This window comes from Helianthus annuus, chromosome 7 (assembly GCF_002127325.2).
Source record: "Helianthus annuus cultivar XRQ/B chromosome 7, HanXRQr2.0-SUNRISE, whole genome shotgun sequence".
Classification (NCBI taxonomy): domain Eukaryota; kingdom Viridiplantae; phylum Streptophyta; class Magnoliopsida; order Asterales; family Asteraceae; genus Helianthus; species Helianthus annuus.
The window spans coordinates 126,997,310-127,011,070 of record NC_035439.2 but is presented as its reverse complement, the minus strand read 5'-3'; the positions used below and the strand labels follow the sequence as shown (position 1 = coordinate 127,011,070).

The 13,761-nt window shown below is 43.2% G+C and overlaps 1 protein-coding gene across 1 annotated transcript; it reads left to right on the top strand.

Moving 5' to 3' along the window:
• The first annotated feature begins 876 nt into the window (after positions 1-876).
• On the top strand, positions 877-1,656 carry LOC110887871 (leucine-rich repeat extensin-like protein 3). The gene has a single exon (XM_022135436.1). The coding sequence runs from the start codon at positions 877-879 to the stop codon at positions 1,654-1,656; it is 780 nt and encodes a 259-aa protein (XP_021991128.1).
• The last annotated feature ends 12,105 nt before the right edge of the window (positions 1,657-13,761 follow it).

The window sequence follows — 13,761 nt, the reverse complement described above, 5'->3', positions numbered from 1 at the left end:
GCTGGAGCTACTAGGTGTCATATAAGAGGATCTTGCAAATCCCTAGATACCTGGTGTCTGTTATTTCAGTTTCTTGTATTTTATTTTATGATCCGCCTGTGGATCTTATTACAACCAAGTCTGTATATTCTTTCATTCGGACACTCAAACATGATGGTTTGTAATAGTTTATTCACCAAGCCTTCCGCTGTGCTATTATATTGTGTGTATTGACAATGATGATATCAACTACGTCACGATACTCCCCGCCGGGCCCACCAGTAATATGTGGAAATATCGGGGTGTGACAGGTTGGTATCAGAGCCAACATTGAGTGAATTAAACACTAGTCTTTTGTGTTTAATCTCAATGACACAATAAGCACATTCCTTAGACTTCCGAGTCTAGGCTAATGACCTAGGATTTATTCTTAACTTTCCTTTTGTTGTTTATGTTTTGTGTTGCTTGTTTTGACAGGTTTTATCGATAATGCCGCCACGTGTACGAGGCAAGGGAAAGGGTCCAATGAGAGGAGGACCATCAGGACATGCAGGACCTTCTCATAGGCGCACTCCGTCTGCGTCATTTTCTAGCTCGGATTCGTGTGTCCATTGGGGTCATTCGTTTGAACCCGCTAGACACTCGGTCTCGTTGAGTTCATCACCCTCGTTTCATCCATCATTTGCGCCGCCTATTCCAGACGAGCCCCAGCATTCCCATCATTCATAGGATTCACACCATCCCCACCATTCGCACCAATCCTACCATTCTTTACACTCCCATTCTTTCCATCACTCTGATTCCACTTATTCTCCGGCCCAGTTCAACCGTAACGACTATGTCAACGATTTACTGGGTTTCAATCCACTAGGACCCGAGGATTACTTCTCCCAAGAGATGGAGATGGATGACGATCCTGATCCAAAGCTGCAAACCGGGACACCAGGTCACCCTATCAGCATCTCCAGCGGTTCTCCATACCAAGGATCGTCGTATCAAGGGCCCGGCTCGTTTTCCGAAAGGTGGAACCAACTTGAATGGGCATTTACCTTTTCATATCATAACTCTCCTTCTCAACCTCCTTTGGATGAGCCGTATCTTCAAGCGGTTACTCCACCACCTCTACTTGTTGAGGAACCACCACAACCACCTCCCGAGCCACCTAGGCGAAGGAGGAATGCACGGATGTCCGTGCGAGGGGGACCACGGTTCATTTCCCCTCAAGCTTCAAGCTCATACCCTCCTTTTCCTGAGGACCCACAATTGGGTGGACCCTCGCATGCGGTGCCGGAAGATAATCCTCCGCCAGTTTCTTTGGCACCACCGCCACCGCCAGTGGGTTTTGAATACCCGATACCGACTTACCCAGGGTCGTCTGGGTATAACCCATTTGAATACCCAACTTCTATGGGTTATGGAGCCCAAGATCCATATCTTACGGCAGCACAATATAATGCACTTTATCCTTCATCTTATCCTCTAGTTTACCCAACTGGATATCCTGTGCAAGGGTATCAATACCCACCTTATCAACAACCTCCTCCTCCCCAACAAGAGCAAACTCAAGAAATTCTGCAGAGGTTGGACAGGGTTGAGCGAAAAGCAGATGAAACCAATAAGAAGCATAACAGCTTTCTCAAGGGCCTTGCGAGTCTCATCAAAGGCAAAAAGAAGTAGAAAGTTGTTTACTTTATTTTGTATTTTACTTTCAATCAAGTCCCTGCGAGGACATTTTATTTTCTGTACTTAGTCCCTGCGTGGACTTATTTCTATTTATGTAGCCCCTGCGTGGGCAGTGTGTTTATTTCAAGACCCGTTTAGGGCATCTTTGTAATAGTTTAATGGAATTTCATTTTGAGATTTTAAATATGTATTTTATTACATCATCGTGCTATATCATTTCAGTTTTAAATTGATCTGCCAAAGAAATTCTTAAAGGTATAACCTAGCCAAAATATTAATGGCTATGATGGTACAACCTTTTTAAGGCAACAACTCCCTGTTAACATCTGAAAACATGTTAACATTCCTGGATGTGTGACTCGAGAGACCACACAAGCTTCCAAATGTACTTGGATCTTTCCAAGTCACTATCATAGCCTATATGATCAATGTGAATCATGGCTAATAAACATCAATATGATGTATACACCAAAACATCCATTTGAGATGTATGCCTATAAGCAAAGGTGTAATAATGACAATGATAGTTTTATTTTATAAACTTCTTGTCAAAAAGGCGATGAACTATGTTCGACCCTTAAAAGATCACTAATCTAAGAGATCAGTGGTTATATTTTAATCGTCCTTGTGATAAGGCCTTTTGTGCCATCTAAATGTCATTCGAGACGAGCCTTGTGTTATATGAAAATGTCTTTCATAACATTGACAGTTGTGATTTATATTCCCTGTCTAATAAATATAAAGGATTATATCCTATTGATTGCTTATAATGGTTCAGCTGTAGCCTAGGCAAATCATGATTTAATTGATTTATACTTAAAATGGTCTATATGGTTTAATAATACCATGACCATCTAATCATCAATGCGATGATTCATTATATAATTTAAATATATCATTATTGTTTGATATAGTACTCAAATCATGGCTGGCTCTGACGAAGCAAACAGTCATCCTGAAGAAGGAAACAATAATACCAGGATTAATATCACTGGTGCTGAATCACAAGCGATGATAACCGCAGCAGTTACTCAAGCTATGGATAATAAGTTCAAGGAGCCGAGTAATGTTTGGTCCAAGACTCATACAAAGTCCTTATCTCATTCGCATACACTGAAGAAGGATGAGTCTCAACACTCGTCTAATCAGAAAAGTGAACCACAGAGGCAGGTTGTCCTTGAACAGACTCCCAGGTACACCAAGGGTCGTACCTATAAATACTTCGTCTCCTGTAAACCGAGAGATTTCACAGGAGAAAAGGGAGCAATCGACTGTATGAATTGGTTAGATGAAATGGAAACTGTGATTGACATCAGTGGATGTGCTAAGGAAGACATAGTTAAGTTTGTGTCTCAATCCTTCAAGGGCGATGCCCTAACTTGGTGGAAAGCGTTAGTGCAATCCACTGGAAAGGTTCCTCTGTATAACCTTTCATGGAACAAGTTTGTTGATCTTGTGAAGGACACTTACTGTCCTCAGCATGAAGTCGAGAGAATAGAGACTGACTTCCTCACTTTGGTGATGAAGGATTTGGATTGCAGGTCCTATGTGACCAGTTTCAACTCGATGTCTAGGCTTGTACCATACTTGGTCACCCCAGAACCCAAACGCCTTGCGCGTTTCATCGGTGGTTTAGCACCTGAAGTGAAAGGAAATGTCAAGGCTTCTAAGTCTGCTACTTATAGATCTGCTATAGATCTATCTTTGTCCCTTACTCTTGATGTTGTGAGGAGTAGGGCAAAGAAAACTACCGATCACGGGAAAAGAAAGAGGGAGGAAGACAAGTCCCATCAGTCAAACAAGAAGAGCAAAGGGAACTGATGTGCACAAAATGCAACATATAAATTACATCAATTGTGGCATAAAACTAACCCTTTTTTAGTACTAATGTTGGAAAAAGTGTGTTTTTGTTTTCCTTTTGTATTTTCAGGATTAAATGAGCTCAAATGAACAAAAGAAGCAAAAAGACAGCTAAATCTAACATGAATACAAGAATAGGAACAAAAGTGGCATGCCCGACCTCCCGACAGCATCTTCCCAAGCAAAACAAAGAAGACAGAAGACTGAACACGCCCCGCGCTCAGTGAGCATGGGGCCGTGCCCAAGTGTCAGCAGAAAAGACAAACTCATAGAAGCTTTTGTTGCCCACCACGGGACCGTGCCCAGCGGACACGGGGGCGTGGTCAACTTCCTACAGGCGCATTTATTGTAATTGCGAATTACAATTAATGAAGAGAGAGAGAGAGTCAGATGGACACGGGGCCGTGCCCGAGCTTCTGTTCAGCCTATAAATAGGAGTGTTTGGAGCTCTTGCAACTCATCCCTTGGCACAACACCTCTCTCACACTTCACCCACCACCCACCACCATCACAACACCATCATCCACCACCATCATCCATTGTCCATCATAGAGTGTGTGAGTCGTCTCGGGATCCAAGATTGATCGTAAGAGTTCTTGACAATCAAAGGCCATGTTTGCCTAAGTCTCTTACATCACTTAGTGAAGACAAGTGTTTAGTGTAATACTTTTTATTTTTAATCTTTTGCACTTTTTAATTGGTTTTGTATTAATGACTTTAATTACTAGTTTCTTATGTTGAAGGTGATTCTTCCTTATCCTTTGTTCGTGGTGTCTTGGCATTATTTTACTGTCTATATAAAATAAAAGATTTTCACCATTCATATCTCCATGATCTATATGGAGGTATGTTGGCTACCTGATCGGGGGTTAAGGGAACGGTTTGGTAAGAGTCTTGCCATTGTTCAGTGTATAGATCCTGCAAAGGACGTGGGTCAAATTTAGTAGGACCTCCTTCAATACCCAAAGGTATTGGATGGCGGGGGTCCAAACTCTTTGACCCCCTCATGAGTTAAACTACTATTAAAACTTTAACCCGGCTACTTAGGACTGTATCCCTGCTGACTCATACTACTTAGCCGAGGGTAACGTCGCCTTCAAAAGAGGGGCCTACCACATTATGCATTATTAACTTAATTAATTATCTTTCAATAATCCAACCCTTTAGGATTGTATCCTTGCTGACTCAAACTACTGGGTTGAGGGTAGCGTCACCTTCAAAAGAGGGGCCTACTACAATAACTAAGATAATCTCTTAAACAAGTGCAAAAGTGCAAAAATAATCAAAGGTTACACTACACACGAATCGGATCCAAGTGATTCATCTTGTCTATCTGTTTTTTATTTTTATTTTATTTTTCAGCATTTTAGTTAGTTTTATTTTCTTAGTTTAAAAACCTTTTTCTAACATCTTGTGTCCTTGGACGACCTCGGTATCTTACCAACACTATACTACGTCCACGATGGGTGCACTTGCCCATATGTGTGTTTAGTGTTAGTAAATATCGTGTTTTATAAATTTAAAACTTGGCTAAAAAGTGTAAAAAGGGCTTAAAATATATACCTAAAACATATATTACACCTAACGCACATCAAGTTTTTGGCGTCGTTTCCGGGGACACAAGGATTTTAAGAAAGCTTAAAATCGACGGCCTAATCAGTTTTTCAAAACCTTTTCAAAACGCGCGCACCTTTTTCTGCATTTTAGTTTAGTTTGCATTTACAGTAGCCTAAACACGGGGCCATGTTCACTGAACACGGGGCCGTGCTGCACAATTTTTATTAAACGCCCAGATACAGAGTCTGAACACGGGGCCGTGTCCACCAAACACGCCCCCATGCTCAACAAGACCAGTAACCTTTAATAAAACGCCCAGATATAGATCCTGAACACGGGGACGTGTTCACCAAACACGGGGCCGTGTCCAGCCTCTGTTTCCTCCTTTATTTTTGTTTTCTGGTCCCGAGACTCGGTTGTGGTATGTTGAGTGATCCCTATGGATCAATACTCGGGAGGCTACAACTACACCTATGAGGAGGATGATTACTTGAGAGACTATTGCACTAATTGTGGTAACCCGCACTCGGTACAATATTGTAACTTATTTCAACCATCCAATTCATACAACTATTATGAGGAGCCCAGGTACGAGCCATCGACTTCATACACATCCTATGAAGACCAAAGGTATGAACCTTCTCCCTCATACTCATATTTTGATGAACCAAGGTATGAACCTTCATACTCATACTTTGAGGAGTCAAGATATGAGCCACCACCTTCATACTCTTATTATGAGGAACCATGCCGTGAACAACCCACCTCATATGAGTACTATGAAGAACAAAATTACGACCCTTATCCATCATGTACTTACAATGAAGAACAATGGTATCAACCGGATTCAAGCTTTGAGGATCCCGAATCTTACTCTATCACTGACATAGCCGATAGGATAATAGAAATAATTAAAACTATCGAACGTTGCATACTAGAATCTCGCGCAAAGGGAAGAGGAGTCCCGTGCAAGAGAAGAATTAAATAAAAAAACGATAGTTGAAGAGTTAAAAATGGAAGAACCAATAAGTGAAAAACCGACACATGAGTTAAACAACGAAAGAGGTGAGGCCGATAACGTTAAAATTCAAGAAGAGTCTAGTTTTGAAGAAATTAATCTCTTGTCACCTTCTTTTGAAAATCATTGTTTAGTACCCACTCATGCTAAGTTTTTAAAAGAGTTAAACACTAGCACTAAAATTGACGAAATGGTAAGTATTAGGTTAACTAATGATCAAACTTCACTAATAAAAGAAGACCCTTTTGAAATCAACATTACACCGGTTCCATGTTTTTTTTTCAAAATTCATTTATTAGTTATATCACGATTGATAAAGATCTTTGTGTTAACATAATGCCTAATGTCACACCCCAACCGATGGCGGAATCATCGAGGCATGGCACTGAGCGAAACAGATTGTCCAGAAGTTTCCATAACAACTATCATTACCATTCAATTTATGTAACACGTCCCATACCGTGCCTTAAATGGCAAAACAAATTATTACAAATACGTCTAGTCAAGTAATTATGTTCCGACAACTCAGATTTAAATAAAACAACTAAATATTGTTCAGATGTTCCTAAAGACCCAGCCTGACAAGATCTACAGACAACTATGCTCTAGTTGCTCTTTCCTGACAGACAACTATTTTTTGGGGGCCTCTAGAGCTTTATTCTAGCCTCGCTTTCCTAGCAAGCAAACATCTTAAACACCTGCCACATACGTTAAAATAAAGTCAATACATATAATGTAAAGGTGAGCATACAAGTTTGATAATAGCATATAGAGTTCGAATAGTTTACGCATAACCAGCACGTACACAGAGGAAAACAAAGCATGTTAATTATCGACATGGATCTATCGATACCAATGACTGCGGGTTGACCGTCCGAGACGGTTCGCAATACATGATTACCACCGTAATCCATGCAAGTAATTGTCCTTAACAACCCCCGTGTGAATGGGTGCTAAGTCCAAACTATAGTACCACGTCGTTAAGGCAGGTAGACAGCATTCCACATGTAAACACAATCAACAAGCATTCATTTAGTCATGTAATACATGCGAATCGGTTAGCGTTCAAATAATTGAGTAGTGTGTTCGATAGTGATTTTGATTAGTAACGTATGTAACAACCCAAAGTGCTAAAAGCAAAAAGGGATCGAGTATACTCACAGCGGTTGATTGATGGATGAAGGGAGCGATTGAGAGTAGGGTTAGCCTGAATAGTACGATAGCATAACGATGAATACACGTAGAATGGAAACAAGTGTAAGTGGGTCGAACAGCCCGGTCAATCGAACGGCAGGTTCGATCGAGTGGGTTGTTCGTTCGGCTGGACAATCCGTTCGGACAGCTTGCTCGATCGGCCGGTAGGCTCGATCGGTTGGACTGTTCGAGTGGATTGTTTCTTCCTTTGAGTAGGATGTGTTTGTGTATGATGGTATGAACTTTTGAAGTTTTTGTTGTATCATTTGAGAACTCTGAAGTGTACTTACCTTTCAGGTCGATCGATCGAATGGTCTGTTCGATCGGTCGGCTTAACCGATCGGTTAGGAACTTCAGTAGTAGTCCTCAGCACGATGTCACTCGATCGAGCAGCATATGCGATCGAACAGCCTGTTCGTTCTGATAGCATGTTCGATCGGGTGGCACCCCAATGCGTCGAACGAGTTGAAAATCGATTAAGTGTTGAAGCATAGTATCTCATGATCCGAAGAGTAATGTTTACTAATCAGTCGTTCGATCGGACATTTCTTCGTTCAATATCATACCTCATGAGCTTGTCAAATTGTGTGGCCTCATGCTAGTCGATCGGCTGGCCTAGTCGATCGGCTGACCTGCCCGATCGGGTGGGCTGTTCGTTCGAACAGCCTAACCGTTCGGTCAGCATCCTGACCTGGTCGGCCTGTTCGTCTAACACTTGGCTGTTCTGGTTATTTGACGTTATATCGAGGTAGTTTGACAACGAGCTGAACCATGGAACTTCCATTCTTACTTGTTTCGCCTGTTCGGACAAGAATCACCCAAATCCGGCCAGTGAAAGGTTCGGAACGGTAGTTTAATGTTTAACCCGAAATCGGTGAACCTCTTAAATAGAATCCGAATCTTCAACCACTCATCCACTAGAATATTTGGAGAGTTGACTCAAGCTCCGTTTCTACCGGTTTGAAGGCATTGAGCGTAAAAGAGTTGAAAGAAAGTTTGGAATTCCTTCTTTAAATCCTTCACATCATGGAAATGTTTAGATCTTCAGTAGATCTTAGCTTGTTTATGTGGGAATCGGTTAGATCCAAGCTATTCATGGTGGATTGAAGTCAGGACATGGTGTTCTTGAAGAACACCATGATAATATCACCCAAGAATGTCTAGATCTTGGTGATTTCACGGTTAGAAATAAAAAATTGAAAGATATAAAGGTGTAGGAGCATGTTTTGATTAAGAAAGTACAAGATTTAGGTTGGAAACTTACCGAAATTGGAAGAAATCTGAGGAAAGAGGAAGAGCACGAGCTGGTCGGTCAGAACTTTCCAAAAGTGGTAAAGAGTGACAATGACAGCCCTATTTATAGGCTCTAAAAGAGGAAAGGGCTGGCCGATCGACCAGGCTTCCCCGATCGGACGGCCCACTCGATCGAACAGCCTGTTCGATCGACTAGGCTGTTTGCTCGGCTGATAGCCTGATCGATCAACAGCCCGGTTCGAGGGTTCGTGCGACGATTTTCGATATTTCAGTTTCGATTGAAGGCGATACGAGTATGATAGAGTTTCCTATTCAATTACTTTCAGTCCCGACTACTATATCTAACATATAATCACCTATACTTCACCCTATCCTAACGTTACCAATTGTCGTAATTCGATTTCGATTGCATTCGGTTCGAGTTTCGAGTTTCGTTTCGAGTTTCGATTGATTCGATTGAGTAACACACCAAACATAACATAAACACGCACAGGTAACATATAAGGCACACACACACGTATACAACAACCAAAGTTCGCATAATTCGAGATTCGAGTTCGATGGTGGTTAGATCGGTTTGATTATAGATTAGTTAACTTTATCGCATTGTTACTTCCTACTATTCACAGTTGTAAATCGGTTCGCGTTGATAAAGCGTTCGATTACTTCGATTCTTCCTGATTACAACACTTACTCCACATAATTCAAATAAAACTGAAAATAGACTATCTACAGTCAAAGAAAGTCAAAGTTGACTTGAACTTTGACTTTGACTTTGACATCCGAAAACACGGGGTGTTACACCTAATTACATTTTCGAAAAATCAAGTATTAGTGATTTTTTTCCACTTCAAATACCCATTTTTCTATCTAATCAGAAAATAATAAAATCAATCGGTATATTTGAGGATGTCTTGGTCCAAACAAATCAAATGGTAAACCCAACAGACTTTGTCATCCTTGATGACGCTCCTCTAGTGTTGGGACAACCTTTTGTAAAAACACACGAAGCTTTGAAAAACCGGAACTACAATAATCTATCCATTCAATTAGGGGCCTTCAAAATATGTGTCGATCTTGAACGATCAATGAAATATCCAATCGGCAATGACGACCCCCTAATTGAAGATGAGCCAGAACCACCCCATAAGGAGGGTCTGGCCAAGGACCCTTATAAACGTGGCACACCACGGAGGCACTCCGGTAGTTCGAGTTTGTAGGCAACTTTTCCGATCCTCTCAAGAATCTTAAAAGGTCCAACCTATCGAGGCGCTAGTTTCCCGTTCTTGCCGAATCTGACTACACCCTTCCAAGGTGATACCTTTAGGAGTACGTAGTCGCCAACATCAAATTCAAGGGGCGTGCGTCTTCTATCGGCGTAACTTTTCTGTCTATCCCTGGCCTTTGCCAAGTTGTCGCGGATCTGGAGGATTTTGTCAGTCATTTCTTGTAGTAACTCGGGACCGGTTAATTGCGAATGACCGATCTCGTGCCACACAATAGGCGAACGACATCTTCTTCCATACAGGGCCTCGAATGGTGCCATTTGTATGCTGGCATGATAGCTGTTGTTGTACGAGAATTCGACTAGTGGCAGATGTTTGTTCCAACTACCACCGAAATCTATAACACACGCGCGGAGCATGTCTTCAAGAGTACGGATCGTTCTTTCAGTCTGTCCGTCAGTTTGAGGATGGAATGCAATACTCAGATTAAGCGACGTACCAAGGGCCGCTTGAAACGTTTCCCACAGTCGCGAAGTAAACCGAGCGTCACGGTCTGAAATGATGTCACGAGGTGTACCATGATTACGAATGATCTCGTCGGTGTAGATTCGGGCTAGTCGTTCTACCTTGTAGTCTTCCCGTATTGGCAGAAAGTGGGCTGATTTGGTCAGACGATCTACTATAACCCAAATGCTGTCATGACCTGAAGGCGTGGGTGGAAGTTTGGTTATGAAATCCATAGCTATACTCTCCCACTTCCATACAGGAATTGGAGGTTGTTCGAGTAAGCCGGAAGGTCGTTGATGTTTAGCCTTGACTCTTGCACAAGTCAGGCAACCTCCAACATAGATAGCGATATCCCGTTTCATACCCGGCCACCAGTACTTGTAACGAAGGTCCTGGTACATTTTATCGGCACCGGGATGAATAGAGTACCGGGACTTGTGGGCTTCGTTCATTATAATCTTTCGCAAATCGGTCCGCTTAGGGATCCAGATTCGGTCCAGATAATAGAAAATCCCATCTGCTTTGCTTACAAGCTGAGCTCCATCGTGGTAGATTCTCTCCTTCTTCAAAGTGCATTCGTTAAAGCAAGCATGCTGGGCTTCGCGGATGAGGGCTTCGAGATTGTGTTGGGCTTGGGTATTTCGAATACTGAGCAAATAGCTCCGTCTGCTGAGTGCGTCGGCTACAACATTTGCCTTGCCCGGGTGATAACGAATCTCACAGTCGTAATCGTTAAGAAGTTCTACCCATCGGCGTTGACGCATGTTAAGCTCTTTCTGATTAAAGATGTGTTGTAAACTCCTGTGATCGGTGAAGATCGTACACTTGGTACCATACAGGTAGTGTCGCCAAATCTTCAATGCAAAAACAACTGCGCCTAGCTCGAGATCGTGGGTTGTATAGTTCTTCTCTTGGATTTTGAGCTGACGAGATGCGTAAGCTATAACCTTGTCTCGTTGCATGAGGACACAGCCAAGACCAAGGTTGGAAGCATCACAGTAGACAATGAAATCGTCGTTTCCGTCCGGCAACGTGAGAACGGGAGCATTGCAGAGCTTGCGCTTAAGGGTTTGAAAAGCAGACTCTTGTTCAGTTCCTCAAACAAAAGACCTGTCTTTATGGGTAAGAGCGGTAAGCGGCACAGCGATCTTGGAGAATCCTTCGATAAATCGTCGGTAATATCCCGCTAATCCAAGAAATGATTGGACATCAGACGAGTTCTTTGGCGTAATCCAGCTTTTAACTACTTCAATCTTCGCGGGATCGACATAGATACCCTGACTATTCACAATGTGACCCAGAAACTGAACCTCCTCCAACCAGAATTCGCACTTGGAAAATTTGGCATAGAGTTGGTTCCCCTGGAGTAACTCGCGGACCAAACGTAGATGTTGCGCGTGTTCGGCTTTCGACTTGGAATAAATCAGGACATCGTCGATGAACACAATGACAAAAAGGTCAAGATAAGGCTTACACACGCAATTCATTAGATCCATAAAAACCGAAGGTGCGTTGGTTAGACCAAAAGGCATAACAACGAACTCATAGTGGCCGTATCGAGTGCGAAATGCTGTTTTAGGTACATCTTCTTCTTGTATGCGCAACTGATGATAGCCTGAACGTAGATCGATCTTCGAGAAACACTTGGCACCTTGCAGCTGATCAAATAAATCGTCGATTCGAGGCAAAGGTAACGGTTCTTGATGGTCAGCTTATTCAATTCCCGATAGTCGATGCACATCCTGAACGACCCATCCTTCTTTTTGACGAAAAGGACTGGCGCGCCCCAAGGAGAGGTGCTCGGGCGAATAAAGCCTTTTTCAAGTAACTCCTGGAGTTGGTTTGAGAGTTCCCTCATTTCGGATGGCGCGAGTCGATAAGGGGCTTTGGCAACAGGGTTAGCTCCAGGAATGAGGTCGATACGAAAGTCGATATCACGACTTGGCGGTAGTCCAGGAAGATCATCAGGGAACACCTGAGGAAATTCACGAACCACTGGAACGTCTTTGACTTCAACCTTCTTTTTCTTTTCCTTCTCTGCTACTACAATGTTGGCCAAGAAAGCGCTGTATTCCTTGCGGAGATACTTGCTAGCTTGGACGCATGACATAAGTTTAAGACCTTTCGAAGCTGTTTCACCGTACACACATAGTAGATCACCATTAGCGAGCGAGAATCAAATCATCTTATCAAAGCACACAACTTCAGCATGGTTTTCGCGAAGAAAGTCCATGCCTACTATGATGTCGAAACTTCCGAGTTGCATCGGAATAAGGTCGATTGGGAAGATATGATTGTTAAGCTCGAGAGTACAATCACTGAGAACAGAATTAACAGCAACAATTCTTCCAGTAGCGACTTCGACTTTGAATGACGAGGGGAGATAAGAACGCTTACGACTAAGGAGCTTCTCGTATTCAAACGACACAAAGCAGTTATCGGCTCCAGTATCAAACAAACATGATGCATAAATACCATTCACAAGGAACGTACCATTAACCACGTTGTTGTCAGCCTGGGCTTGACGGGCATTGATGTTAAAGGTTCTGGCACGGGCTGCTTGCTGTTGCTGCTGAGGCTGCTGCTGTTGCTGCTGCTGCTGGGGTTCTTGTTTCACAACCCTGTTCGGGCACATGTTTGCAAAGTGGTTAGGGTCACCACATGCAAAGCAGACTCGAGCATTGACTGCGGGTGCTTGAGCTGCTGGTTGGCCTTGAGGGGCTGGAAGTAGAGCTTGATGAGCGGCGGCTTGAACTGGGGCTTGACGGGGACCATAGCGGCAGTTCGCAGTGAAATGCCTGTAAAGATTGCAGTGGCCGCAGAAACGACAGGCGATTCCCACCGGATGATGGTACGAGCATGTCGGGCAGAGCGGGTGGGGACCTGTGTAAGCGCGCTTAGCTGGCGGTGCATTGATCGCTGGAGCTTGTCGATGGTGAGACTGCTGCTGAGCCGGTACGGCCTGCAGAGGGGCAGCAGTCGTTGTTACAGCACAGTTCTTGTTGCTGGAGCTGTTGTTGTTGTGCTTCTTCTTGCGGCGTGATGACTTAGATGGCTGAGCAGTGGAGTCGGTGGTCGGTGCAGTTGTAGCTTGATGCAGAGACTTGGATGGCTTATCCCAGAAACAAGATTTCACTCGTTTGTCATTGATCTCGGTGGCAAGCAAGTAAGTCTCCTCAATTGACGATGTCTTGGCGGTGTGAACAAAGTCGGCTACACAATCGGGTAGAGCTCGAATATACTTCTTGATGGCCATGTCTGACGTCTTGACCTGATCGGGACAGATGATGCTGAGCTGTTTAAAGCGTGCAGTTAAAGCAGCGTTGTCGCCATCCTTCTGCTTGATGTTCCAAAACTCGTCCTCCAGCTTTTGGCGTTCATGGGGAGGGAAAAATTCGTCCATCATAATTGCCTTTAACTCCTCCCAAGTCAGCTCATAAGCTGCATCATTTCCGCGCTTGTTTCGTTCGGCCGTCCACCAGT